Here is a 26,985-nt window from a genome sequence, read left to right as displayed (position 1 = left end):
GCTGGATCTTTCTGAAGAATGTAAAGGTGCTTAACTGGATGGTTAGGGCAAGGTTAAGTTTTAGGTTTAAGGTTAGATGTTTCTCATTATGAACATCTCATTAGGTTAGGTATTTATCATTTTCTGGACATTAATGTGTATGATTTGTGTTAGGGTAAGCAAAGATATTTGGTTTACTGGACTAACGCCAGTTCTGAAACATGCCTCATGATATTTGACTTCTTAGTGGTGGGTATTTGCCTTCCCATTACCATGGTTACCAGTAACTGGGTAGCTTGCTGCAGGCAGACCCCAGTATCCAATTGGTTGCTGAATTGTTTGTGAGGAAAGCTAGGCTGGCAGGACAGGTTATCCGGTTAATGTTCTTGGCAATTTTGATTGTATAGTATCAGAATGTTGTCTGTGGAAGCGGTCTGTTGAAAACCATTTATAAACCATTTGACTGTAACATGGGACTTACTGAAAACACGTTCATTTCTCATTGCAGTTTGAAATAAAACCAGGCTTAATTTGAAACATGTATCATCTTCACAATAAGATTTGGGCATTTTTTTTTCTTTTTAAGTGCCATTAATGTATAGCAGCGTTAACCAGTACACAAAGTAAAAACGATTCATGTGACGGACCATTGAAATAATAGGTAGTTACTGAATTTCATTGTTTGTTGTAAACCGTAATGAATTAAAGTAAAAAATTAGCCAACATGGTAACACTACAACAGCCATTGCAGTGTTATACAAATATACACAGGGATTTGGCCCCATGATTTTGACTTGTAGTTTGCAGGGGTGACTTATAAAAGCATGAGGTGATGGAGTTTGAGGTTAAAGGAGATTAAAAAGGGATGTATTTGGAATGACTTGTACATTCTTGGAATCTAGAATACCTAAGCAACATTATTGCAAGTGTACTTTCTGTACTTTGCTGGGTGTGACCATTTTTTCTATCTATTAATGCGAGTCAGGGCAGGTTGGAAACATTATTTAAATGCACAAAGCACCTAATCTTTTTCTATGTCCTGAAATGTAGATAGTAACCATCTACAGACATGTTGGATCCTGAGGCATGGCTCAGTGTACTGTATTATAGGTTTTGGCTGGAAGACGCTATTTGTTTATTTTTATTTTGACTTTTATAACCATTGATGACTGTAGACAACTACTTTCCTGGAAAAACGTAGTTTGTCGTCAAACAAAAATCAAAAACAGTTCAGCGTTGAGTCTTTCCGAATTGGTTTTCTGTTTTACCTTAAATCATTCGGATAAGAGTACTAACTATCCAGTCATTACTGATCATCCATGAATTTCAGGTCAGGTCGTTTTTTTTTTCCCAGACTCCTTGCAAGTGTATTGCCGTTCATGCATGTCAATGCTGATATAGAGTGATGAAGTTGCCAAAAGGTAACATGGGGTGATATTTCAACCAGATTGGCATGAACAAGAGTGAAACTTTTTTTTTTTTTAAGTTAGATAGTAAGGTGTGTGTAAAGTGAGACGATTGGCTAGATTCTCAAGGCTAATTACTAAAAATTGGCATATGTGTTATTTTAGTCTGGGGGGGGTGGCTGGGGGGGGGGGGGACGACAAAAAAATGACAGTGTGTTTTTACTATCTGAAAAAATGTGCAGCACTTTGTTTTGTTTCAGGGCATATTTTTATGTTGTCCTCAAGAATGACTTGCAACCAAAGCTTCAATGTTGCCATTCTTTCAGGTTAACTTTATTCCCTTATTTGATTTATATATACAGTAGAAAGATGATGGAACATTTATGCCTCTTCTTCTTTCAGGCACATGGATATGTACCCTGCAACCTGCTGATTTCCTTTTTTCAGTGAAACTCCCCAATTTTGAGTCCTGGTTGTGGTGCGTCGCCCTGGCAGCTTGACTATGAGCCAGTCCGACCCAGCAGGAGATGGTGATGCTAGTCAACTGGCGTGCTCCATTTGTGGCCAACCACACTCACCAGAGGAAAATCACACGTACAGCTACCAAGAAGAAGTGGATGATGACATAATCTGCCACATTTGCCTGCAACCTTTGATCCTTCCAATCGATACCCCGTGCGGCCACACTTACTGCACTGTGTGTCTTACAAACTTCTTGCTGGAGAAGGACTTCTGTCCAGTGGACAGGTCACCCCTAATGCTTCAGACCTGTAAAAAGTCCAATATCTTGGTTAACAAACTTCTGGATAAGTTGCTGGTTACCTGCCCTTTAACAGAACACTGTTCAGAAATCCTACAGAGGTGTGACCTGGAGCCTCATTTAAAAAACAGGTAAGACGATGGGATTTTTGTTTTGTTTTTCCTGTCTAGCACCTGGTTCAGATTCTTTCAGAGTACTTTGACTTTGATTGTCTAAGCACATCTCTAATTAGAAAATTGATATATTACGCATCTCCTATCGCCAGTAACCTGTAATCCTACTATTTCGGAATGCCTTCGTATAACAGTTTATGACGCCTGTGAAACCTCTGCTAATGCATTACTCAATAAAGCTCACTGTGAATGTGCCTTATCATTCACGTGGCATAACCGCTTCATGGGGTAAAACCCTCGAGTTGTCTAGAACTTTCTGGGGCAGATTTCGAACTTGGCTAAAACACACTGCTATGGGGAAAATCTGCTTTGATTAATCTTCCAGGCATTAGTGCTGCTACAGTCACATGGTAGTCACAGGCATACAGTGAACCAAACCGTTTAGAATTTGAAATCTCTTTTCCTAGAACTATCAATAGATAGTTTGCATATTGTTGTCATTTCTATGTAGTTTAAGCATGCCCTCAGAATAGTTGAGCTGTTGAGGTGTTGTTACTACTGACATATGGACTGCATCTCTCTATATCCTAAATGGGTCACCTTTGCAATGCGTCATGCTGATACTAACTGAAACCTGGTCAAGGCGGACATTTCATACATTTTAAGATTCCTGGCCAGACTAAAACTAGAGAGATGCTAAATAACAGCATTTTACCATACTGCTGAGATATTGATAGGTGGATTATGTATAGGGCTTCTGATTTTCAGTGTTTTCTACCGATTTTTCTACTCTCCTTTAAAAATTCAGTATCTCAATCACAACCAAGAAAAGTGTTAATAGTAAAATTGATTTAATTTACGGCGTTTTTCTATTAAACAACTAAATGCACTTTTAAATCGTAAGTCTTACTTTATTAATGTAAATACATAGAAAGATTGTAATAAAGTGTGTCCAGCATAAAATACTTTATTTTTCATTATAGCTTTAAGAAAGATTAGTTGTTTATTGCGAACTCGTTTGTATGTTCTGCTTGTTAATCAAAAATTAAGGCTTGGCCAATTTAAAAGCCAATTTAATTGTTTCACAGAAAAACTATTAACACTTTTCTCAGTTATGATTGAGATACACGAATGGTTTAATGGGTATCAATGGAATTCTTAAAGGAGAGTAGAAAAGTCGGGGTAAAGCACCAGAAATCAGAGGCCCTAATTATGTAAAGGTTACAAAAACAGGCAGGATCCAAAAGGCCTTCCGACCCTGATGCAGGTTTGCATTAACAGCAGATTAATCAGCAGCCATTTTATAGTATACTGTATATGCGCTGTGACATTTGTGCCAGTGTTTCTCATCCAGCTTCATTAAGTTTGTAATCAATACCACCCAATAGAGGATTTAGCAAGAAAGCTGTGCTGTATGTGGTACAGGATGAAGGGAATGCACTGGTATAGTGTCATCGTCATGGTCAGAACTACAGCCCTAGGTTTGACAAAGAGCTAAGGCAGGACAAAAAACAGTATTGGTTACAAACAGTTTGAGATAATGTTTTACATTTTAAAAGATAATATAACATTTGAACAAGGTTGTTGCCAACTGAGAGGTTTGGTATTGCTGTTCTTTTTCTGTTTTTTGTGCTTTTGGGCCTGTCAATAAAGTCTGCTCTTAATACTTCCCTATTAAAGCTTATTTTTACACACATCTCACTATTAAAAAAAATAAAAAAAAATAAAAAATAGGAACCCACCTTTCAGAAAATAGGCTCATCTTTTTATAATGAATATTGAATCAGTTGCACAGTGCTATTTTTTTCACAGTAGGCAGTTTTCTTATAAGAAGCAAAACCAATCTTCAGTGCAGGGAACTTCCCATCATTTGAAAGGGAGTTATTGGTCCCACAACCTAAACAGAAGCCACCCCTTTGTGATTTGGAATTTCTCATGACATTGGTGGTGAACAGTCGTACCCTGGGTGTCTTACTGGCCAATGAAAGCCCTGTCTCAAAGCGGTTTCATTCCCAGAGCACCCTTCTGTGAGTACAAGGTTGGTTAGCTCTCTTTACCTCACAGTGGTGTGTGCTGCAGTATAAATCACTGTCTCACCAGCCATCCTATGCTGGCCCTTAACAATCACGTCCGTCCGCCCATCTAACAGTCAGATCAGCTAATCCTCTTATGGTTCAGTGAAATTCAGCGCAGATTAGTTTAAGAGATCCAAATCAGATTCCAAATGTGCCACCTTCTTTTTTTTCCTTTTGACTAAAATGGCAAGGAAGACTTAAAAAAGGATTCTGAATAAGATCAAGGATAAGATTTCAGGGTCCTGGCGAGAAGGGGACAGGGAGCAACAACCACTGCATGCCAGAAGCCCATTATAATGAAGGCTCTCCTATTATTGGTCTTACCTTGGCTAAGTCCTGCAAACTACACAGACAATGTGGGCAATCTGCACTTCCTGTACTCAGAATTGTGAGTACCGTACCTGCTATGGTACTGTTTTTGTAAGGTTGGATGGTAAATTATTATTATTATTATTATTATTATTATTTTTAATATATGTATTTCATCTTAACTTTGGTTTTCTTATAGCATTGTGCTGGTTGTTCGCCTCTAGAGTTCATGGGTCTAGCAAGGTAGCCAGCATGTCTGGTAATGTAGACATTCTGAAGGCAGTACTCTATTTTAAGAAGATATTAAATGGTTCTGCTTAGTGGAAGCTGTTATTGTATACACTGCATGGCAGTGCTTCTGTCAAGCTTTAACTCAGGGAGTTGGCTTGTTCAGTGTTTACTAAAACACCAGGTGTGAGAGGGGGAGGTGTATGTGACTAGAATTTATTGACACTATTTTATAAGGTAATAGTTAAGCTAAGGTTAAGCTAATAGTTAGTTAGCACATTTAAACAGCATGTCATGTAATTCATAAAAAAATAAAAATAAAGACTCAGATATAGATGTGTGGATTAAAATATTCATGACAAATATTACAGTTGTTTTTTTTTAACTCATGTACCTAATCTCAAAAGGTGTTTGCCCTTTTTATTTACAGTATTTCTTTATTTGCAGTTTTTTTGGCATTTTTGTGACTGAGTGAGTGACATGACTTATTTGCAGTTTTATTAAATATGTATGTACTAATATGCTGGAAACATAGTTAAACACAAACATCCAGCAAATTAGCACATAGCATTTATACTGAATGGTGGTGTTTTAGTTTGTAATGGGTGAAAAACCCTAATTTTTGCATTGAACATAGTTGCAGGTATTTTTTTTTTTCTTGTCTAGATGCAATGATAGCTATATTGCAAAGAAAGCTAGAACAGCATATCACAGGTGAGATTATTTCTGTGCATAGGTAACAAGTGGGGACTACAGAAAGGGCTGCCTCAAATATAAAAAATGAAATCTAAATCAGAATGTGTGTATAAATAACTATTAGAGAGGATCTTCTCTATATGCTTCTGTCCATTTAGCAATCTGTCTTCAAACACACATTATTTCAGTTTTGAGAGATGATCTTTAAATTTAGTCATATAAACTATAACTTGTTGTAAATATTTATTTCTGTGTTTTTCCCATATGAAAAAAAAAACTATAACACTGTAGTTAGTATTCTACAGCTGTTTTGTATGCATAAAATATAACTGTCCCGTACCATATGATACTTACTATATTTGTTTAGATAGATACATAACCATTTTCCTACTAGAGTACCTGTACTATTTTTTCAATGTATTTAATCATACAGAACCAACCTCTTATGTATGATACTCATCCATTCCCCCATATTTTTGTTTGCCTAAAAACACTTTAATAATCTAACAACATAGTATACAAATTGGACCAGGGATTTAAACATAGTTGATTGCTGTTTCAGTGCAGTGTGACTGCAGCAGTAAGATGTAAATACATCAGCAGTCTGCGAAAGCAGAAAATCCCATACTGACTTTAAGGGCACACATTTCTAGGCTATTCTCTCACTTTTTTTCTAATGTCTGGAGTGCATGAGTTGTTTTTTTTTTCCTATCTGCAGACACAGCAATTAAATATAAATAATCTGACAAGAAGGAAATGACTACATAGTGAGGTGTCTGTGATGGGATATACACACTAATTCACAACAGTACTTGAGTCATTGAAAACCACTGTGTTTACAAAGTAATGGGATTCTCAGTGCACATGCTCCAGCATGTCCTGGAATCACTCAGTATGTTCATGGAAATATATCTACTACACTGTGTTATTCTTCAGCCCCAAGACATGATTGCGAAACGAGCTTCTTGAATTTCTTCCTAAGCCACATTCCAGCACACGTTGGTGGGATAGGAAGGCATTGCTTACATTTAGGAAGGTTTACTTTTCATCTTGATGTCGAGTGTAGTTCATTTTCACAATCAATTACTACATTGAAGTTCCAGACAACATTTGGTCATACCACTGAATAATTACTTAGATGTTGTGTGTCAAATATCATACTGGAAATTGTTAGGTTTATATGAATATAAATGAGATACTTTTAGAGGGTACTGATACTGCATAGCTGGAGTTCTGGGTACATCTACACTATATTTTAAGATTTAGATATTTTATATAAAAAAGCATGTTTTAAATATATATGGACAGGAAATTAGTTTAACAGTGTGAATTCATTTCTTCTGAAAAAAAGAACTGACATCCATAGCTGTACAGATTTAACAGATATTCATAACAGATTTGGCTGGTAATTTCTGCATTAGTTTCCAACATGTTTTATAACCTGTAATGCTATTCACTATCAATCATGTTACATTGAGAAGCCATTTGCAACCTGCAGGTGCTGCTTCAACTGGGGAGATCATTACCACTTTCTACTCGCCCACATTACAGTAGGTGGTCTTAACGGAAGAAATGCAAAAACAGCCCTGCTGTTCCCCCCCACAAGAAAAAAATAAAGTGGTACTGACAGTATCTTTACAAACCTAGTTTGGTCCTTTAGCAGTGATTGCATTCTGAAGACTACCCTTTCAGAAGGAATCTAAAAATGGAGTCTTCATTTAGGATTGCACAACCTGTGTTGGAGTAATATCCATATTTATGATGTTTTAATGGCAGTAAGAAACCTTGTCTTACCAGGCATGATAGCTGGATATGGGATATTAGCTTCTTACCAGGCTGCATTCCATTGAATTCTATGGGCATAGTCTGTCAAAGTGAGATGGCACAGTTTCAGATTTGATCAGTGTTTTGTCTGTATCAAATTTATTTGCCAATATGCAATGGGGGTAGTTAGGTATGATTTCCAGTTTTGTGGTGAAATAAAAAAAAGGAATTTAGTAAAGGTTAATTGTAATATATTTATTTTCTGTTTTCTAATTTTCTAATTTTGGCAATACCTAATCATACATTTTCTAATTGTGAATTAACACGGGAGCACTATGATTTATAGTTGTTTGTTCACATTTATTCTAAAAAAAAAAAAAAAAAAGGTACCGGCTCTTATAATTAAGAAAGAGGGATAGTATACTGATCTTGATTTACAGAAGCTCCCAAATACGGATTAGGGTTTCAGGCCTTGGTATTGGTAGTTGCAGGCCAACTGTTGCCTCGCTATGTTTTAACATAATCTTCAGATTTGAACAATACCAGTGGCAAGCTACCTAATATAATGAACAGGATCGACAACACTGTTATTGTTAAGAGCGCTAGTTTTTTTGCCATTTCACTGTTTGCAGTGTAAAAAGACTAGTCATTTTCTTACTCATAGACGTTGCATCCTAAAATATATTGTTACAGTACACTTTTGTCGTTCAATTCATGGAATTCATGTGTTTTTCTTCTCGTCTGTCAGACCAAAAATTTCCAGATCTGGGATCCTGTGCGATCTGGCACAAATTAATCACTGTTTATATTCATACTGACCTGACCTATTTCTTTGTTAAGCCTCAGAAAACAAAACAATTAAGTTGTGTGGACATTTCAGTTTGATTTAATGCAAAACAAACAAAAAAAAAAAGCAAAGGGGTGTCCTGGCTTTTTCCTCGTGTCAGCAAACTGCCTGGATGTACAGATCTTAAAAACAGAAGATGGAAAATAACATTGCACTAACATGTTCTGCAGCTTGTTTTTTCTCTAATTCTCTAGTTTTATTACCTGTGCAGATACAAAGTTGTGTTTTGTTCCTTCTGTTTCTGATACCAGTAAGGCCAAAAAATAAAACATAAATGTTAATCTTCTTGTGGTTAAGGTTCTTGTTTTTCTGAACCCAATTGAAATTGATGTTTGTCAGGGGAGTGCACTGAATCGAAAGACATGACAATATGCCATTATAAAACACTCCATTGACAACCTGTTATTAAATATCAGAGCAAGAATGCTGAAGGCACTACATACCAATTATTATTCACAGTTATTTTCTGTACCGATGCTCATTTTGCATACATTTTAATGTGATTTGTCACATTTTTATGTGATTGTTTTTCACAGCTCTTTTCAGAATGTTTAGTTACAAATGCCATACAATTTGGGGTTTATTTCTATTTCATATGTTATTTAGCAATATGTAATTACATCTTGGTTACTTGGCAGATCAATGAAAATGTGATTTTGTTTGTATTTATAAACAGTATTCCACACGTCTAAGTGAGGTGTTCAAAATAAATGGATTATGATTTGCCAACATAAGAAACCTAAGATTTGCACTGAAGAAGTAGGCTTTGCTCTTCCAGTTGCTATCAGGTAGAAGCAGGACATTATTGAGATGTTGCTTCACAGCTCGCCCATATCTGGCATAAATAATGTACCTGCATAAATGTTCTGACTTTTTCAAAATGCTCATTTCTTTTAAGGGGACAAATGTGAACTAAATACAGTGTCAGTAAGTTATATGTCTACAAATATTTTGGATGCTAAGTAGGTTAAATACATAACCTTTATAAAACAGATGGTAGGGAAAGAACAATGCAGTGTGTTTTCTGTAAACCTAGCATTTTGTTATATGGGTCAGAGTGACTGTAGAGTCGCCATATAGTTATAACAGTCCACCTCAACATTACCCCCTCCACCATCCATCCCCTCCCCTGGGGCACATTCTCAAAAATTCCATGCAGTGTGTGACCCTTGTCTGCAACAATTAAGATTCTGAAACTCAGGATGTGAACTCCTGACCTACTGGTGCCAAAGAGTCATTGAACCAAAGCAAATACAAATTGTTTTCTGTCTTAGTTAAAACCTTACTGAGGCTTGTATTATTTTACATGTATGTACATTGTGCAAATGATGATATATGAGGAAAAAGAAGAGGAACATAGTAACTGTCACTTGTTCTTCCTTGGGACTTTCTTGCTGCTGTGGTTTCAATTCCAGAAATTTGGTGGATATCTCATCTCATGTTTCTGTAGCTTAGGGAGCTTTGATGCAGAAACTATACATTTTGTTAAATTCTCTTTTTATTATAAAGCTGTATTACATTTTTAACGATGGGCTGTTTTTTTGTGTCTTTTTTGCATATATTGCAATCTTGTACATAACGTAGAAACATGATGTACATGTATTAGGAGTGGTGTAACTTGCTGTAGACTTGAGAACTGTAAACTTTCTCTGAATGCCATATTGTTAGATGGTGACCCATAAAAAAGTTTGCAATTTACAATTATCATGCTATTCCAATCTAAAACAGAGTGTTTAATCTTTGACAGGGAATTAAATACATGTAGTCAAATTAGATTAATAAAAGAAGATTTTAAAAGCAAAGTTTTTGCTTGTCTTACTTAATATGATTTAATAACTAGTCACCAACACGACATTTCATTTTTCAGATACATTTGTGCAAGCCAAAGACAGCCTGAAAGCCTCTGTTTAGTCTCTACGTTCAGGAATAATACACCACCCATCCAAACATTATAATTTAAAATAGCATTTCAGAAAACAGTATGAAAGCAATTCCCCTCAAGTGCTAAAAGTTTGTCATAATTCGCAACTGGTGAGTTTTGTCGTATTAGACAACTGTGCAGTGTGGCAGCGATATTTATAGGAGTCACACACAGGATTTCCAATAAAGATGTCTGGGTCTAGTCATTCAGCACATTCAGTGCCAAGTTGCAATGTGAAATTGATGTGTACAAGTCCCTTTAGACCTTCAATGCCCCCCGAAGATGAACTAGGTCACCTTATGGTTGGTTGTAACATATATATATATATATATATATATATATATATATATATATATATATATATATATATATATATATATATATATATATATAAACTTGGCGAAAACCAAATGCTTCAATTCTGAATGCACTAACCATCACCCCTGTCGATTGATCTCAGTGGCAGCTGCCTTGATCCTGTGGAAAGATATTTTGAAATGTATGCCAAGTGATCCACTGTGGCAGAAAGGTCTTGAAGACAACTTGGTAAAATATCAATAGACTGACAAAGCAAAATTTAAGCAATTGATTTTTTTAAGGGTCTAAGTTCAGCATTTGTCACATGTGTACATGAGTTTTACCATACCAACTAATAATTTTTGTGAACTACTTTTTGTCTGTTTTCACTAATTTTCTTCCATCCCCATATCCCTGTGAAGGGACATTCCTGAAACCAGATATTTCATGTTTTCAGCATTACTGTAAACAAACAAAACATCTGCTCATTATTAGGCTGTCAGGGAAAATGAATAACTACAACCCTGGAAATGACACCATTGCATGTGTGTCTGCCTTTCTTTCCATTCATCACCAATAGAAATGTATTCAATTGTCATAGCTTGTGTATGTATGTTTTTGCCAATTATAGTACAGTTACAGAAGATAATCTAATTAGAAAAAAATATTTACAATTCTCTAAGGCTTTAATGAGTTCCTGTTCATCATGAAGCCTTCAGGCTTTTGAAGAGACAACAAGTGTTTTTAATGTGTTGTAATTAGTTTTACTTTGGTAATAAAACATGACAGGTTGTTGTCATAGCATCTTCTTTCTAGTAATGTTTGCCGATAAATAAAACAGATTTTGGAATCTTCCCATTGTGTTTTCAAGAAGTACTGTACCGGTCCAATGAATGTTAATGAAGTTTAATGTTATTGATAGGCATGGTATACCACATACTATCAAACTGTGTGGGAGGGCATGTCATTTTCTCCTTTTGTAGTCTACTCTGTTTACAATATTCTTGTTGTTGAAGTACAGATCCCTTTAAATCAGATGTTTTCTGTATCTCTGTAACTGGCTCTTATTTGCACAAAACCTTTTCAAACACCGCTTCTTACTGATTAATGTCTAGTCGTTAATTTGCACATTGTAAACAACTAAGCAGCTAAGCAGTTGGCTTTACCTTTATCTTGTAAGGCAAGCCGATTTTAATTATCATTATCCCAACCTTGAGGAATCAATGATTGCTGTACAGTACAGCCCACTCTGTCGTTCGTGCACCATGGCAACAATGATGCTATCGCGAGTAGACATGCACTGATTAGAATTAAAAACAAAAACAAAAAATCTGCCTCAGTATTATAAGTACTTGGACAAATTTCAAAACGAGGATACAAAAGTTGTCACCAGCCATACTGTATCTTTAAACTCACAAGATTTAAAAAGGTTGCATTTATTTATTTATTTGTTACCAAAGTTAACCACTAAGCACTCCCAGATTTTCCTACACCAATTGTTTTCTGAGAATTGTACAGTATGATTTATATAGAAAGCCTATGTCAACAGGAAGCATGTTAAAATCATTTATGAATGAATGTACTGTAGCAGCTATACACAAACTTACTACACAACCCAGTAAAAAAAAAAAAAAAAATTAAATTGTATCAGTCATGATCTGTAGTCTATAGTCCTGTCATACAGTAGCTATTTTTGAGGGCTAGCTGTTGTTTTCATTGATAGTACAATATACATTATTTAAACTTTACCAAACTGAAACAAAAGTACAAAAATAACTCTGGTCACATTCCTAGAAGTTTTTTTTGTTCTTGTATCCACTGAAACAGAACTAATGTGCATGATTCAGACTTAATGAATATGTAATCAAGTGTTTTTTCTTTTTTTTTTTTGTTCTATATAATTAATGAGGTAGACCGCAAGATCCAAATAGATTATGACGGGATGCTTTTTTTTGTAATCTATACATTTCGTAAGATTTACAATCAATGCAAAGAGATAAAAAAATACAACATTAATTTTAAGCATAACAGACATACAGTAGGAAAGAGTTTGTGTCTCTCTGTCTGCCTGTCTCTTCCCTTGTTGTGTTTTGTTATAATAAATGTGCCTGGTTTAAATACAACACTGTGAACGTGTGCGTCGCAGTGCGTAGGTGTAGGGATGAATCATGTGCTCCAGACAACGACAGACACAAAGTTAGAGTTCAAACAGTTCTTTAATTCAGCCTCCTCCTTTGTTTGAGACCGTTAAATAATAAGGCTGGCTCTACCCAACAATGGGTATAGCCAGCATATAACAAAAGGGTTTTGCAGTCCTGAAATAATAAGACAAAACACAGACACAAAACACATCTCCAGACTCTGTGTGCTCTCTGTGCAGGTGCGGTGCTTTCAGCAGTGGTGGTGTATTTACAGCGTGTCCGAGCTTAGCGCTGGCTCCGTGCTGCAGCTCCAGGCTTCTTATTAGCCGTCTGACAAAGACAAATACCCACAGGTTACAAATAAACAAAACACTCCACTCACATTTCCTCAGTCCTTGTTTCCTCCCATTAACCACAACAAAAGGAGCCGATTACGGCGTCATGTCCCCCTAAAGTACCCTCAGCCCCACCCCCTCCGATAGCTAGTTCAATCACGTCTCCTCCAATTCATGACTGACACTTCACTCACCGTACTAGGGCAATGACTCCTGGTACCGTGAGGCCTCACCTTCCTGAATGACCGGCTTCCGACTGCCCCTGGAATGAACTGCCCAACCATTGAGTACGAGGCACACAGTTCCTGTTGTACAGTGCCCTCACAGGTCGAGAGGGAAATTGTTGATTCAGATTCATTCGCTCTCTGTCACAAACACACTTCTCTTTTAGGGTTAAAGCACTTTTTAATTTTGCTCTCTTACTGTACAGCATACCTAGATTAAGTCAAATCAGGCCAAGGATCAGACTTACTACCTCTGAATCTCATAAAGGAATACGTAGTTCCCTGCTGGAAATTTCAGCAAATGTTGTTTTGCTTGTGACCGCAAACAGTTGCTGGTAGTTGTTTATGGCAGTTGGAGTAAATTCTAATTTTACCGACATCTTATTATTATATTATCACTTCTTGTGTCAGGTTCCCTCCCATGGTCTACTTGAGAGAGACCAAAACAATGGAGTCGACATGTGGACCAGGAAATGGTAAAGTACCAGGAACCAGTGGTTAACATCTTCCAATGTAATGGAAAATTGGCCCATAAATAGAGTAAATTAAAAATTGACCAGTGACTTGATACAATGAACAAACTTTTAATTGTCAACATTTTGTAAATAAAACCCTTCAAGTTTGTGTGTGTTTAATATTGTTTGTGCATATATATGAGATATGCATGTTAGAGTATTCTATACTGTATATTACAGTGTGTTGGTTTTGCTAGGGAATTGCACAAGAGGTGCAAATTGTAGAAGTGTGTGTTATAGTTGTAACCCAAAGCTGCTCTGTCATACTGGCTTTATAGACGGTGCATGGTTTTTCACAGGCTTTGCATTATATAATCAAAATTACTGTAAACATCTTTTTGACCAGGAGGACATGTCTTACACCAGTTCTGACCATTACTGAAATTGCTAACAGGTCATGCTAAAGCACTTTGACCAGTTGAGAGTATAATTATCTTCTAAACCTAGCACAAAAACAACTATGCGATGCCCTGTAAGTATATGCTCATGCACTGGAGATGTCTTTCATGAGATTATAGTAGTGAAGACTCTCGGGCCTTGTTGTCTCAAACAAGGTGTTTGTTGTTCAAGAGACTGACTGCTTGCTGGCTAGCTATAAGGGTGCCATTTTGACTAGAGATCATTGAAGCATAGTGTCTCTGGATCAACATGAGGGTGCCTGCTCGCCATGTCATAGTATATGTCATCCAAAACTGATTTATGGACAAAGCTTCAAACTATAGAGTTATATACGACCTAGCATATTTCTTTAGAGGAATTTGAAATGTGTTATCTGTATGGGAATATAAACATTGTACTAGTTTATTGGATCTATACACTTTATAGAAACAACAAAGAAGATATCAATACACAGTAACATCTCAAAATGACTATCTATCTATCTATCTATCTATCTATCTATCTATCTATCTATCTATCTATCTATACTATAGCAACCTTGTTTATGGTATATTTTGCCAAAAATGGAACAAAATAAAATATGTAGGACAGACAGGTACAGCATTATATAAAATAATACAGAATCACCTATCAAACATAAAAAAGTAAATGAACCAATAGTTGAACACTACAAACATAACGTGAATTACCTTAGAAATTAGATAATGTACAATACAGAAGAATAAAGGAAAATGAATGGCTAAATAGAAGTTTAAATACAAATGAATAGTAGATTGTTACATCATTAACTATGTAGTAAAATACATCACAAACACATTCATAGATTTAAATAGAAATATGTGAGTGTAGTTACCATGGCATCAAAAGCCTATCAGTACGTCCACAGTTTGTTTTCAAACACGCTTACCCTATATACAGTATATGTTAAAATCCTAACCCTGCAGACATAACGGTTGGAAATGTATTTTTTTCCATTAACATGCTTGATTTACAAATAAAGAGCTTCCAAACAAAATCAGAATTGTTGGCGCAGTTGATGTAAGTAGCCCATCATAGCATGTACCTTATCAAATAATAGAACAACTGCAAGTATTAAGTAATTAACCTCATCCTGACCTTTTGCAGGATTTATTGCAGAAATCAGTAACTTTGATCTCCATGGCATACCCCTCAAGAAGCAGCTTTTCTGATGAGTGATTCTGCACTCTCTTGTTCAATACACATTTGTTTATTGGAGTATCTGGTATTCCCAGAGCTTAGTCTAATAAGCAGCTGCTTTCAAAATAAACTGCAGTTATAAAAACAGGCAGGAGACAGTGAACCAGGTCACTAGAATGAACTAATTTGTTTTGTTGGCTAAACAATGTGAGTGGTGAAAAGCACCTATTTAAAAAGTGTTTAGGGAAGGGAAAAGAGTGTGGTGCATGCTGCCATGTCAGCATGTTGCGTATGTTCTTTGTTATATACGGCATCTTTTCAAACCCTAGCATATTCAAAACATTTTTAGGGTTCAGTAAAATGTTATAGTATCAGCCCAGTTTCTGCATTTAATGAAGGTCCAGCAAGTTTTTGTTTGTGATTTGTTCACAACTTTAAATGATACAGTACTACAATTTAAAACTTAGCAGGGAATTGGGAATACTGCAAATCTGATACTATGGTGTGAAAAAACATTTTAAATACAAGTGGGAGGCACTAACCTTATTTTCTGTGCCAAAGGCAGGGCTTGTATTTTATGCAAATGGTGTCCATCCTTTGTACTGTAACAATACAGCTATTCTCTTATTTCACTACAGCATTACAAATGGTAGGAAACAATGTGCCTTAAGGGGGTGGAATTAAATCAAGTAAGATAGAAAAGCCAACAAACATGGATCACTGGTCCTATTTCATTATGTCCAGGAGCAGTGTCTGATGAGCAGTGTTTTGACTCTTGCCAGCTAAGTTTAGTATGGCTGCACATAAGCACAATCAAGCAAACTTCCTCCTGCTGAAAATACCTGTGATCTTAAAAGAAACTATTTAGGTCTAAATCCTGGGGAAATGGGATTACTGCTAATTTCTTTGAAGAGGAATTCATTAGTGGTTTTCCATGCCACAGTAAGAACAGACTACTCTAATAATTGAGTACCATAGCTATGGACTTCAGTTCCATACTATTCTGCTTTCAAAACTCTAAGCTGGATTTTTAAAAATGTTAGGCTCATGCCTAACATTGCCAAAGTCATGGTAATGTAATATTAAAACATGTTGTTCTTTTCATAATTGTTTCATATCAAGTCAAGAACTTGATTACTCATCAAGGACACATTCTGGAGTACTGTATTAAGAAAAATGTTGTCGTTTCACAAAATAGGTCAAAGGTTTTTTTCTTATTTTAGAAAATGTGTGTAAAAAACGGGGATTCATTTCACTGCACCTCTACTTATATTTATTCTTTGGTTATTTCGCAGGTTGTATTTTTTTTTTTTAACATTTACTTTTTTTTTTTTTTTGAAGTCATAAGTAAAAAAAGTCCTTGTCATCTTGAGTTATATGTATATCCTCATTACAATGAGTTTTCACAGATAAAAAAGTAATTTATTACAGTAAGTCCTTCAATTGATAGATGAATACCAAAATACCTCAGCATTTAACACATTTAAAATTGCATTTGATTTGCCCCAGGTGTAAAGGAGCATCACACTATGGCCTTTCGGGAGACCGAAAGCGACACTCTCAGGATGGCGATTGCACAGACTGCACGTCAGAGCTCACTGTAGCCGCCCTGCCCTCTGAGCTCCCAGACTCCGCAGCTGTAGCTTCAGTGACTGACGACCCAGGCCTTGTAAACCCTGCCTTTGACCCCAGTGTGGAAGACAGCCAGTCAGACAACAGTAGCCTTCCCACCAGATCTAACACCAAAAAAAGTGTGTACAAAAAGTGATTTTTTTTAAATCTAATTGGTGTGGTATGTGGTACGTGGTATTATTAAATAAAATATACTCTTTAATTGTGTTTAAAATTGTGTAAAATCTGTTATTACACCTGACAGCTCCTACTGTAAATTGCCGATCTTGACTGTCTTAACAGCCTCCTATCATGTAGATGTTGCCGTTTCAAAGAAGGCGGCATATGGCTGTAGACAGAGCAGAATATTGAAATGTTTTGAACTAGCAATTTTTGGCAACTCCTCTCTTTCATTTCTGTCCATAGTGACTCAAAGGTAGAGCAGTTCTTCTGCTGATTTTAAAAGTAGGATGCGGTCTAGTCCAGGACTGTCTCGCCGCAGGTCCTTTCTAAGACTGAGCTCCATATTCATGTCCTGCTTTCTCTCTACAGTCCGCAATCTTGATCGTTCTTCCATGAGAAGCAAGTCTTTCAAACGGTTAAACCGAGCGTTCAGCGTCCTCCGGAGAACCAGAAGTGGGACTGCCGTTGTCAACGAGAGTGCTGAGGAAAGGGACAATGTGAGGAACGCAAATGCACCCGAGGAAGGTAATGATCTTGTTTGTTAGTCTATTTAAAAGAAAAGACATTAAGGACAGAGAGAAAAAAGGCTTGTAATGTCAGGCAAAAATAACCGAAGGACTTCAGGCAAGAATGTGATTAATTATAATGTTGACCCAAGGGACTTTTTCGATCTGAAAAAAGAAACAAGGACCAGGGGTCACAAATGGAGATTAGATAAAGGAGCATTTAGAACAGAAAATAGAAGGCACTTTTTTACACAGAGAATTGTGAGGGTCTGGAACTAACTCCCCAGTAATGTTGTTGAAGCTGACACCCTGGGATCCTTCAAGAAGCTGCTTGATGAGATTCCGGGATCAACAAGCTACTAACAACCAAACGAGTAAACTTTCTTATGTTCTTTGTTATGTTCTTATGTGAGTGTGTGTTTTCAGTTGACACCTACTGATTTTGTTATTAGGCTGTGTGGATTTTGTTAGGAGGCTGTGTGGTACAGTGGTTAAAGAAAAGGGCTTGTAACCACGAGGTCCCCGGTTCAAATCCCACCTCAACCACTGACTCATTGTGTGACCCTGAGCAAGTCACTTAACCTCCTTGTGCTCCGTCTTTCGGGTGAGACGTAGTTGTAAATGACTCTGCAGCTGATGCATAGTTCACACACCCTAGTCTCTGTAAGGTGTCTGCTAAATAATAAATTATTTTTTATGGAATTTCCTGTATTTTAACCAGGCAACCACTGTAGTAGTTAAAGACACCTTTTAGATTAAGCTGTACTATAGTTCAAAATATTCAAGTTTTCAAATAGTTAACAAAGCCAATTCCATTCCTGAAAAACATAAAAATATAATAAAATATTTCTCTTCTCCAAGCATTATGAGCATGATTTCAAGGGATTAGAAAAGGGAACTATGTGAAATAAATTTCTCATTATTTATTAAAAGGTTGTACAGAACACATTAACACAGATACAATAAGAATCACTTCTGTACTGGTAAATGCACGTTGACTGCACTGGTATGTGTTGGTGAGCTGAGATTGCTGCATCCAAAAATAAACATACCAACCAGAACAGCTTAGTTATTAGAGTGCTTTGTATCTTGGAGAGTGAGAGTTTAAATTCCAGCTGGCACAGACCGGAACCTGTTCATTTTTGAAAGGAGAGTTGTGTCAGACTGGCGGGTAAATACTGTCTTGGTGCAGCTACCATTAAGTGCTTCTCCCAAGGCCCCTGGTGATATGGTGACAGGTAAGATCAGCAGCACCACAGTGCAGTGGAGACTGCCAGTTCTGTACAGGTAGGCAGGGAACAGCATGAGAAAGTGAGAAATAGAAAAGCAAATACTGGACATACAGATACCAGCACTCTTGCAGAACAGAAAATGCAAGTAATAACACAACCTTCACGGCCAGAATGTGAACTCTTTGCACCCAAAGACAAATTTCATAACGGCTCCTGACAAAGAATTCATTAATTGTCAGAGGCATAATGTTTTTTATGTTTCAAAATAGATTTTGTACTTAAAATATATATGACAGGGAAAGAGACAAAGCTGTGCAAAGGTGGCACTGCACATAAGACAATGACTCAGGTCTAGCGTGTATTCATTTTTACAGGTACCAAGCTTGCCCCTAAATCCCCACCTGTAAGCTGCCTCGCCCCATCGATCGCCACTTCTCCACTGGACCTATATAGTTTTACCACCACACACGTAAAAGGAAGCTGTAAAAACAAATTGTATAAAAAAGCATATTGCTGTTTTGTCTAGTATTGGCTTCGCCTTCCTTTTGCACTAAAGTGAGCCTTCTACAAACAGTTTATCAGTAAACCATTTAAGAAAACATCCTGAAGGTAGTATTTCAAGATCTTTTTTTATTTTTTTTATCCTGCCCCTTTATTTACATCTTCACTAATATCCTTTTCAGATAAATCACGTGTTCTGCTTAAAACATGTTTGAGCAAGTTTCTGTAAAAAAACATCACACATTACTTCTGTGATTTTCCATTCCTGTTATAGCACTGGTATATTAACTCAGTATCAGCTCTGTATCTGTAATGTTTGCAAATCAGCTAATGCCATTTTGTTGATTATCGTAAATAGCCACACCTTTATTGAAACGTCTATTTACATGTAGGCGTTGCTGGATATCAAATGAGATAATGGCAAGTCTTACCAATACAAAATGTTGCCATAGGAACCATAGCTTCAACTTGGCCCTGTAGCAATGTTATTGTGTAATGATGTATTTCGATATTTTCTGAAACTATAATACAAATAGTTAAACAGGATGGTAGGTGTGACAACAGTGGACTCCAGTAGAACCTCTCCTCATATGCCCTCAAGTGGTAGGAGAATAAACTGATATTTATTTTCTTTTTGCAATAGCCATCTCATGAGGGGAGTGAGAAAAAAAAAAAAAAAAAACAGTGAAACCTGCTTGTAAAGGTACCTGCATATAATAGGGACTCTTCAGGGTTGTGTCATTAGACATCAGGGGCTTTCATGCATGTGCTTATAAATATTGAGAGGTGATTGAAATATGTGTTGTTGTGTTTTTTGGCCCTCCAGATTTGGCCCTCCCACAGTTGCATCACCTGATCCCTGATGGTGAAATCACCAGTATCAAGATCAATCGTTCTAATCCCAGTGAAGCACTGGCCATCAGTATTGTGGGGGGCAATGAGACCCCCTTGGTCTGCATCCTCATTCAAGACGTGTATCGAGAAGGGATCATTGCCAGGGATGGGAGATTGTTGCCGGGAGATGTGATATTAAAGGTTTGTGTTCATGTTGCACAAAGCACCAGAGCTTAACACATTTTAGAAGCATCTGATTAAATGCACACAAGGGAGGAAGATTACTTAAGGAGCTTTGTGATGTTGACTGTAATGAGAGATGTGAATTCATGTTTTTAGACTTGAAATGAATTGCAGAAATTCCCTAAGTGCACATCAATGAAATACATTTATTTATTTATTTATTTATTTTAAATAAATTTATTTATTTTAAAAGGGCAGCAGTGTGGAGTAGTGGGGCAGCAGTGTGGAGTAGTGGTTAGGGCTCTGGACTCTTGACCGGAGGGTTGTGGGTTCAATCCCCAGTGGGGGACACTACTGTTGTACCCTTGAGCAAGGTACTTTACCTAGATTGTGTCACTAAAAACCCAACTGTATAAATGGGTAATTGTATGTAAAAATAATGTGATATCTTGTAACAATTGTAAGTCGCCCTGGATAAGGGCGTCTGCTAAGAAATAAATAATAATTATAAATAGGAATACATACAGTATGTAAATTAACCCTGGAACTAAGACTCAATTAGTACATTTATTAAATATTGGTACTGTATTTAAAATATTATGTTGTATTGTCAGACTTTTTAACTGTTTGGAGCAATACTGTTTATGACTCTGATTATTATAAAATGCTTGTGGTGGAATACTAGAATTGCATTATGGTATTTAAAGAAATACAGACATATTGCTTTTGATGATGACTGTGGGCTGCATTTCTTTTAGGTGAATGGCATAGATATCAGCAACGTGCCTCACGGCTATGCCTTGTCGGTCCTTAAGCAGCCCTGCCAGCTGTTGAGACTGACTGTGCTTCGCGAGCAGAGGCACAGGTACCGCAACAGTGGGCTGTCAAATCATGATAACTACGGTACCAGGGACGACAGCTTCCATGTTAACTTGACCAAGAGCTGCCCGGAGGAGCAGCTGGGGATTAAGCTGGTTCGGAGGCCAGACGAATACGGGGTGTTTATCTTTAATCTGCTGGAAGGTGGCATGGCGGCGAGGGATGGGCAGCTTCAAGTGAATGACAGAGTGCTGGCCATAAATGGGCATGACCTTCGCCATGGGTCTCCAGAACATGCTGCCTTGCTGATACAGGTTTGTGTGGAGAAAAACGGTTTCTATGATGCTGGGCGGGGGTACTGTTATCCCCTGCTGGTGATGGGGTTATACGTCTTGAGCTTACTCAGGAGATGAAACTTGCTAAGGGCATTTAGGTACCAAGAATATAAAAATCAGAGAGGCAGTCTGTCTGTGTGTTAAATCTAAACCAGTGCTTCTCAACGTTTTTTCGTAAGAAAGCCCCCTAAGGATCAGTTGAGTTTAGTCATTGCCCCCTTGCCACAGAAAATAAATAACATTAAGAATTATTGCCAATTAACAATGCCTTTAACATCAATTATTAATTACATTTAATTCCACTAGTTCCGAGAATTCAAACTGGATAGCACAAATGTCAGTGATGTTGCTGCATAGCAACAAACATTCCTGAATTGATGTGTACACAATCTTATAGTGCACAAGTCAGTGAGTACATCACTGGCACATTGAGTGTAAGTAGTTAATCAACATTTTGAAATAAAAGTTTCCTTAATTTTAAATAAGAAAACACACAACCCCTCCCCCTCCCCCCCCTTTTTTTTAAGCTAAAATGCCCCCCTCCCAGCCTCTTGAATGTAAACGCCCCCCTTGGGCTTCAGAAGGCCCCTTGGGGGGTGGTACCGCCCCTGTTGAGAAACACTGATCTAAACAGTACTAAGTGGGAGGTGCCATAGTTTAGTTAGACATGAAAATCAAGTCAACTTCTGTGTGTGTGTGTGTGTGTGTGTGTGTGTGTAAGAATGTGTGTTAGTGTGTTATTTTACTTTTTACTTTAGTTTAGCCTTAGATGATGCCATATACCCAGCAGAGTCAATGCAGAAAATAAGTCTCAACAAATTGCCATCCAATCAGATCAATCATTCTAATGAAATACAAACATGTGCTCAGCTAGAGGTATATCTGTATAAAGGAGTATAGCTTTATCCGACAGTACCTTCATTTTGCAGTGTAATCATGTGATTTTTTATTCTGTTGAATGAAGAAGCAGCAGACATTAGTCCATTGCATGCTCCTACTCAAGAGGACTATCTGCCAGTAGGTCTGGAGTTTATTATCTTTTATCAAGTCCACATGCACTGCTGCGGAGCAACATAAATCTAAAATAATTTCAGATATACTAGAAAGTGTGTAAACTCCCTTGAACTAACTATAAGGATATTAATGAAATACACTGCTATGAGGAAAGAAAATGTGTCTACATTCCCTTATTTGAAACAGATAGTCAGGAAAAGGATTCATGCTAAAATGTTTACTTTGATCCTTAGCAATTTGCTCAGTCTTAGACGCATAGTTAATTGTCAAAGAATAATTGGTAAATTAAATTTAAATGATGATGATTCCTGAAGCCTAAAATAAAATCAGTAGCAAATGACCGTAGTTGATTAGATGTCGATTAGATGGCCAATAGTTATTCAACAAAATCTTAAAATAAAAAAGTGTTTTGGTATGCTTATGTGTTGATCAGAGTGTTTTCAGACCAAAATAAGCTGTACATTAAACTGAACATTAAGCAGCCTAGTAGACAACAGTTGGCAGGCTGTATGTCATTTTGCTTTGAAGCTGCTTAACGAACAGTACTCTACAATCTTGTCTCCAAAGGATGTTTTGCTTATGATCTTATCATGCCTTTCAACCAAAGAGAATTGGGTATGATTGAAAAAGCTAGAATATAGACATGCACATTAAAGGAGACTGTGTTTAAAGCTGCAGTGTCTGACAAGCATGTTAAATGTAATACCAAATCATAATTCCTTGCCTTGGTGTCCATTTGTCGTTTGCCCATCTTGACAATCTACTGCTAGACCATGTTTGTTTACATTCCCTCAAGGTGGCTTCAACGGCTGGCACACAAGATTTACCAGTCATTGAAGGTTGTGAACACCGTCAGCATAAACCAGTGTGGTTCAAAATGTGTTTTTGTAATACTGGTAATATTGGTGTATCTGGGAAACACCAATATTTCCTAATTTTTCCATTGTGGGCTAATGAGCTAATCTTCCCAAATCCTGTATGTAAAAACATAGTGTACGAGGCCCTGCTTCATTTATTTTCATATATGACATCCTGCTTTCTGTATTGAGTTCAAACATGTAACCACAGCAGCTTGTGAGACATGTCTTCCACTGATACAATCGGAGTGTTTGCAAGATCACTGATTACACAGAAAGCTTTTTTTTTTTTTTTACTTTTTCTGTCAGCGAGATTGTAAAAAATGATCTAATTGTTTTGATAACTCAAGAGAAATTCACAGAGCAGGAGTGATGGCATCAGCTTAATGGTCAAGGAACACTTATTCCATTTTACATTTTTGTGTGTGTGTGTTTCAAGAAGAAATGCTAACAAATTGTGCCTTTCCAGACCACTTAATCCAAGACTGACCTCGCTACTGGCATTTCAGAAAGCTAAAAGAGAATGTTCTCTTGTGCGTCACCACTTCATTTATTATCTAGCACTGCCTGCATCTCCATCCTGCTGTGAGGGCATCTCCTCTGCTCTCCATCTATTCAAACACTGCTTTCTCACAAACCAAAACCACACCACAGATTTTATTACATACTTTACTCATTTAAATTCTAACTGTACAATTGCCAGCTAAGATAAAGTCTGCTTACGTCTTTTAGATTTTTTTTATTCAATTTTATTTGTTTTTAATTGTAATTTCAGTGCTTAGTAATCATTTGTTTTATAGCCTTTTTGTCTGTTATCAACCAATCGAGGCCCATTGTTATATAAAGGGGTAAATGTCTTTAGTAAGTTCAAATGATAATTGATCCATAACACAGTAAAACTTAAAAGAACTATCCTATTTCACATGGCTCAATATTGATAAACCCCAGGGCCATAAATTGCCAAAAAGGAGGAGGGAACTAAACAAGAATGTTAATACTATTGTAATGAAAATGTCTGTAATTACTTTGGGTCAGAATTAGTGGGGGTCAGAAAGAAAGAAAATAAGAAAGGGGGCTTTGACAAAACCTGTGCATTTCCAACTGTGCAAGCTTCTACCACCCAGCTTACCAATGTGCTTCAACCCCTCCTACAAAAGACCCCTGAGAGCTCCGTCCTCCCTTTCGCAGACTCTCTCCATAACAGACAGTGACTCCATGAATTCTGCAGTCCACGCCTGTGAACTTTAATACATGAGAATTGATTTCATTGTAACTTCAGAGGTTCTTTGTTGTAACCTGGGTTCAATCTGTGTGCTGACCTCCATTGGATGTCCTTACTGGGGAAGAAACTCAAGAGCAGAGTTTATTACTGTATACAAATAAGGCTATGGAAAAAAAAACAAAAAACTAAAAAACTGATATTTTTTATCTGCATCTGGAGCATTCTTATTTCAATAGTGCTCAATAAGAGGTTCTTGTGTGGTTTCAAAAGCTAGTAACAAATAAGTATTTAGTTAGTCTATGTAGCAGGCATTCATCTATTCTAATGGTATTTACGGCCACGACAATACCGGTATAAAATGTAATATCTAGACCGGAACTCATGCTAAATTATATATTTTTATTAAATTGTTTTCTTACATACCATTTTAGTTACTAATTATTTAGGTTGAAGACAAATCTAAAGAAACTTCTTGACATGACATAGACAATATTAAGTAAGTTATCCAGATAGTATCTACAGAGAGCGTGTGTGTGTGTGTGTGTGTGTACTCTATATCTCAGAAAGTAACTATTGCCCCAGCTTGGCTGTGATGATGCCATAATTAGTTTAGAATAGTAAATCTAGATTTAAGAGTCAATGCAAAGTCTGCATATTGATTCCTATACATTGGCTTTAAAAAAAAACAACAACAACAACAATAATGTCAATATTTGTAATTGTTAAATGGCAAGTAGTCAATTCAAATCACTTTAAAGCTGGGGGGACAATGTGTTTGGGATTCTATACATTCTACATTACAGAGCAAAAGTTATAACAGATTTATAACAAAAAAAAGATTGTGTGTTAATATTTGACCAAATGTACTTTTACTTTTGCTCAAACTGGAAATATGTAAATGCTAATAAAGATAAAGTGCCATGTATTTTTATTTGCCTTTTTATTTACCTGCTGTAAATGTTACCACTTGTTGCCTGTTTACTGGCACTTTCAAATATGTGTGTTAAACGTTGAGGAGCAATCTCTTTGAAACAAGCAACACCTTTAATTGTGCCAGCAGGAATACCATTTTTGAGATTGCGAGGTAGAAGAAAATGTGGTTTTATTGCTCCTAGCAGCAAGGGCTAACATCTGGCTATTGTCACGCAGGCGAGCGAGGGGAGGGTTCAATTTATTGTGTCACGGCAGACCCGACACCAGACCCCTGACATCCTGCATGATGCCCGGTGGAACACGAACAGCAGCCCCCCTCCTTACCCCACGGAGGAGAGAGACAGCGCCAGCAAGGTGAGCTCCAGCACCAGCAGCGCATACTTACCAGGGCTGCCATAGTGCGTTTAGATACAGGGTAGCAGAGTAATACTTGAATGGCTATAGTAGAAGTCTCTGGTCTTCATCACATCACAAGACAGTCCTTATATGCGGAAATGTAGCTTGAAAAATGTAATTGTTGCAGCATAAACAAAATGGTTAGTGCATCTTCTGAATTCACCTCCACTGTTACTAAATAGGGTCTGAATATTTCAACCTACATCAGTAATAATAATATATTATTAGTATTAGAATTAGTATTAGTATTTAAGAAAAATAATCCTGGGTTTGATATAAATACTACTGTATAAACCAGGGTTTGAGAAAATCCATCCATTCCAGTAATGTCTGTTCTGTTTGTCATTTCATATGAACAGAGCTTTACATCACATGAAATCAATGAGAAATGGTGTTAGGCTGTACAAAATTGCATTTGATTTGCTTACTAAATAAAAAGGCAAAAGGCTCAGTTCCTGGGAAATGAAGTTTGATTCAATGTTGCATTGAAACTCTTTGTTTCAATAGCTGGGTTTGTTGAGATCCATGCTTAAATCCTAAAGTAACAGTATACATACACATGTTGTTTTTTAAAAAAGGAGTCTGGTATTATTCTTCCGTTTAAATTTGTTAACTAGGAAAAAACTAATTTGGATCTCATTAGCCCAGTGTATCCCCTTTTCCTATTTCATTTTGAAACATTTATATTTTATAGTAATATCATCACATACATTTGCATAGTACCTATATTGTCCCAATACTCTTTGGAGGGTAATATAAGTCTTAATATACCAGCTTGCCACTTAGTATTTGAAAACTCATCTCATGACATCCAATACATTTCTGAGGAGTAAACTCCATCAGATGCTGCTGTAATTTATTCTCTAGTGCCTAACATTTTGAAACAGTAAATCAGATTTTATGCAATCAGATTATTATGGATAAAGGATAGAGAGATGCCATTTCACTTCCATAAGGACAAACTGATTCTAAATTCCTTGAGTATTGCATCTTTATGCATATCCTGAAGTGACTTACTGCAACTTTCAGTAAACACAAAATACTTATAAAAGCAGCAGAAGCTACTGGAGGGAAACATGTTATTAAAGGGTTTTGTCCATTTCCAAATATTTGAAATGCAACAAGCCGTGAAGGAGCCTCCATTGACACTTATAACATATAGAGACTGACTGAGTTAAAGGTGGCAGGTTTA

At 36.8% G+C, this 26,985-nt stretch overlaps 1 protein-coding gene across 4 annotated transcripts in view; it reads left to right on the top strand.

Moving 5' to 3' along the window:
- LOC117409038 (E3 ubiquitin-protein ligase LNX-like) overlaps nt 1-26,985 on the top strand; it is a 38,636-nt gene that overhangs the window by 1,724 nt on the left and 9,927 nt on the right. For 2 of the 4 annotated variants that reach the window (XM_058997573.1, XM_034014561.3), the window contains exons 2-7: nt 1,788-2,276; nt 16,677-16,918; nt 17,331-17,486; nt 20,027-20,235; nt 20,976-21,350; nt 25,614-25,751. In XM_058997573.1, the coding sequence (XP_058853556.1) occupies nt 1,888-2,276; nt 16,677-16,918; nt 17,331-17,486; nt 20,027-20,235; nt 20,976-21,350; nt 25,614-25,751 (1,509 nt within the window). In that variant the 5' untranslated portion in view covers nt 1,788-1,887. Of the gene's footprint in view, nt 1-1,787; nt 2,277-4,352; nt 4,722-13,539; nt 13,572-16,676; nt 16,919-17,330; nt 17,487-20,026; nt 20,236-20,975; nt 21,351-25,613; nt 25,752-26,985 lie in introns of those variants that run through there. The other 2 variants (XM_034014562.3, XM_034014563.3) reach the window with 2 other exon arrangements.

Source organism: Acipenser ruthenus, chromosome 2, assembly GCF_902713425.1.
Source record: "Acipenser ruthenus chromosome 2, fAciRut3.2 maternal haplotype, whole genome shotgun sequence".
Lineage (NCBI taxonomy): Eukaryota > Metazoa > Chordata > Actinopteri > Acipenseriformes > Acipenseridae > Acipenser > Acipenser ruthenus.
Note: the sequence above shows the minus strand (reverse complement) of the source record. Positions and strands in the feature narration are given on the sequence as shown.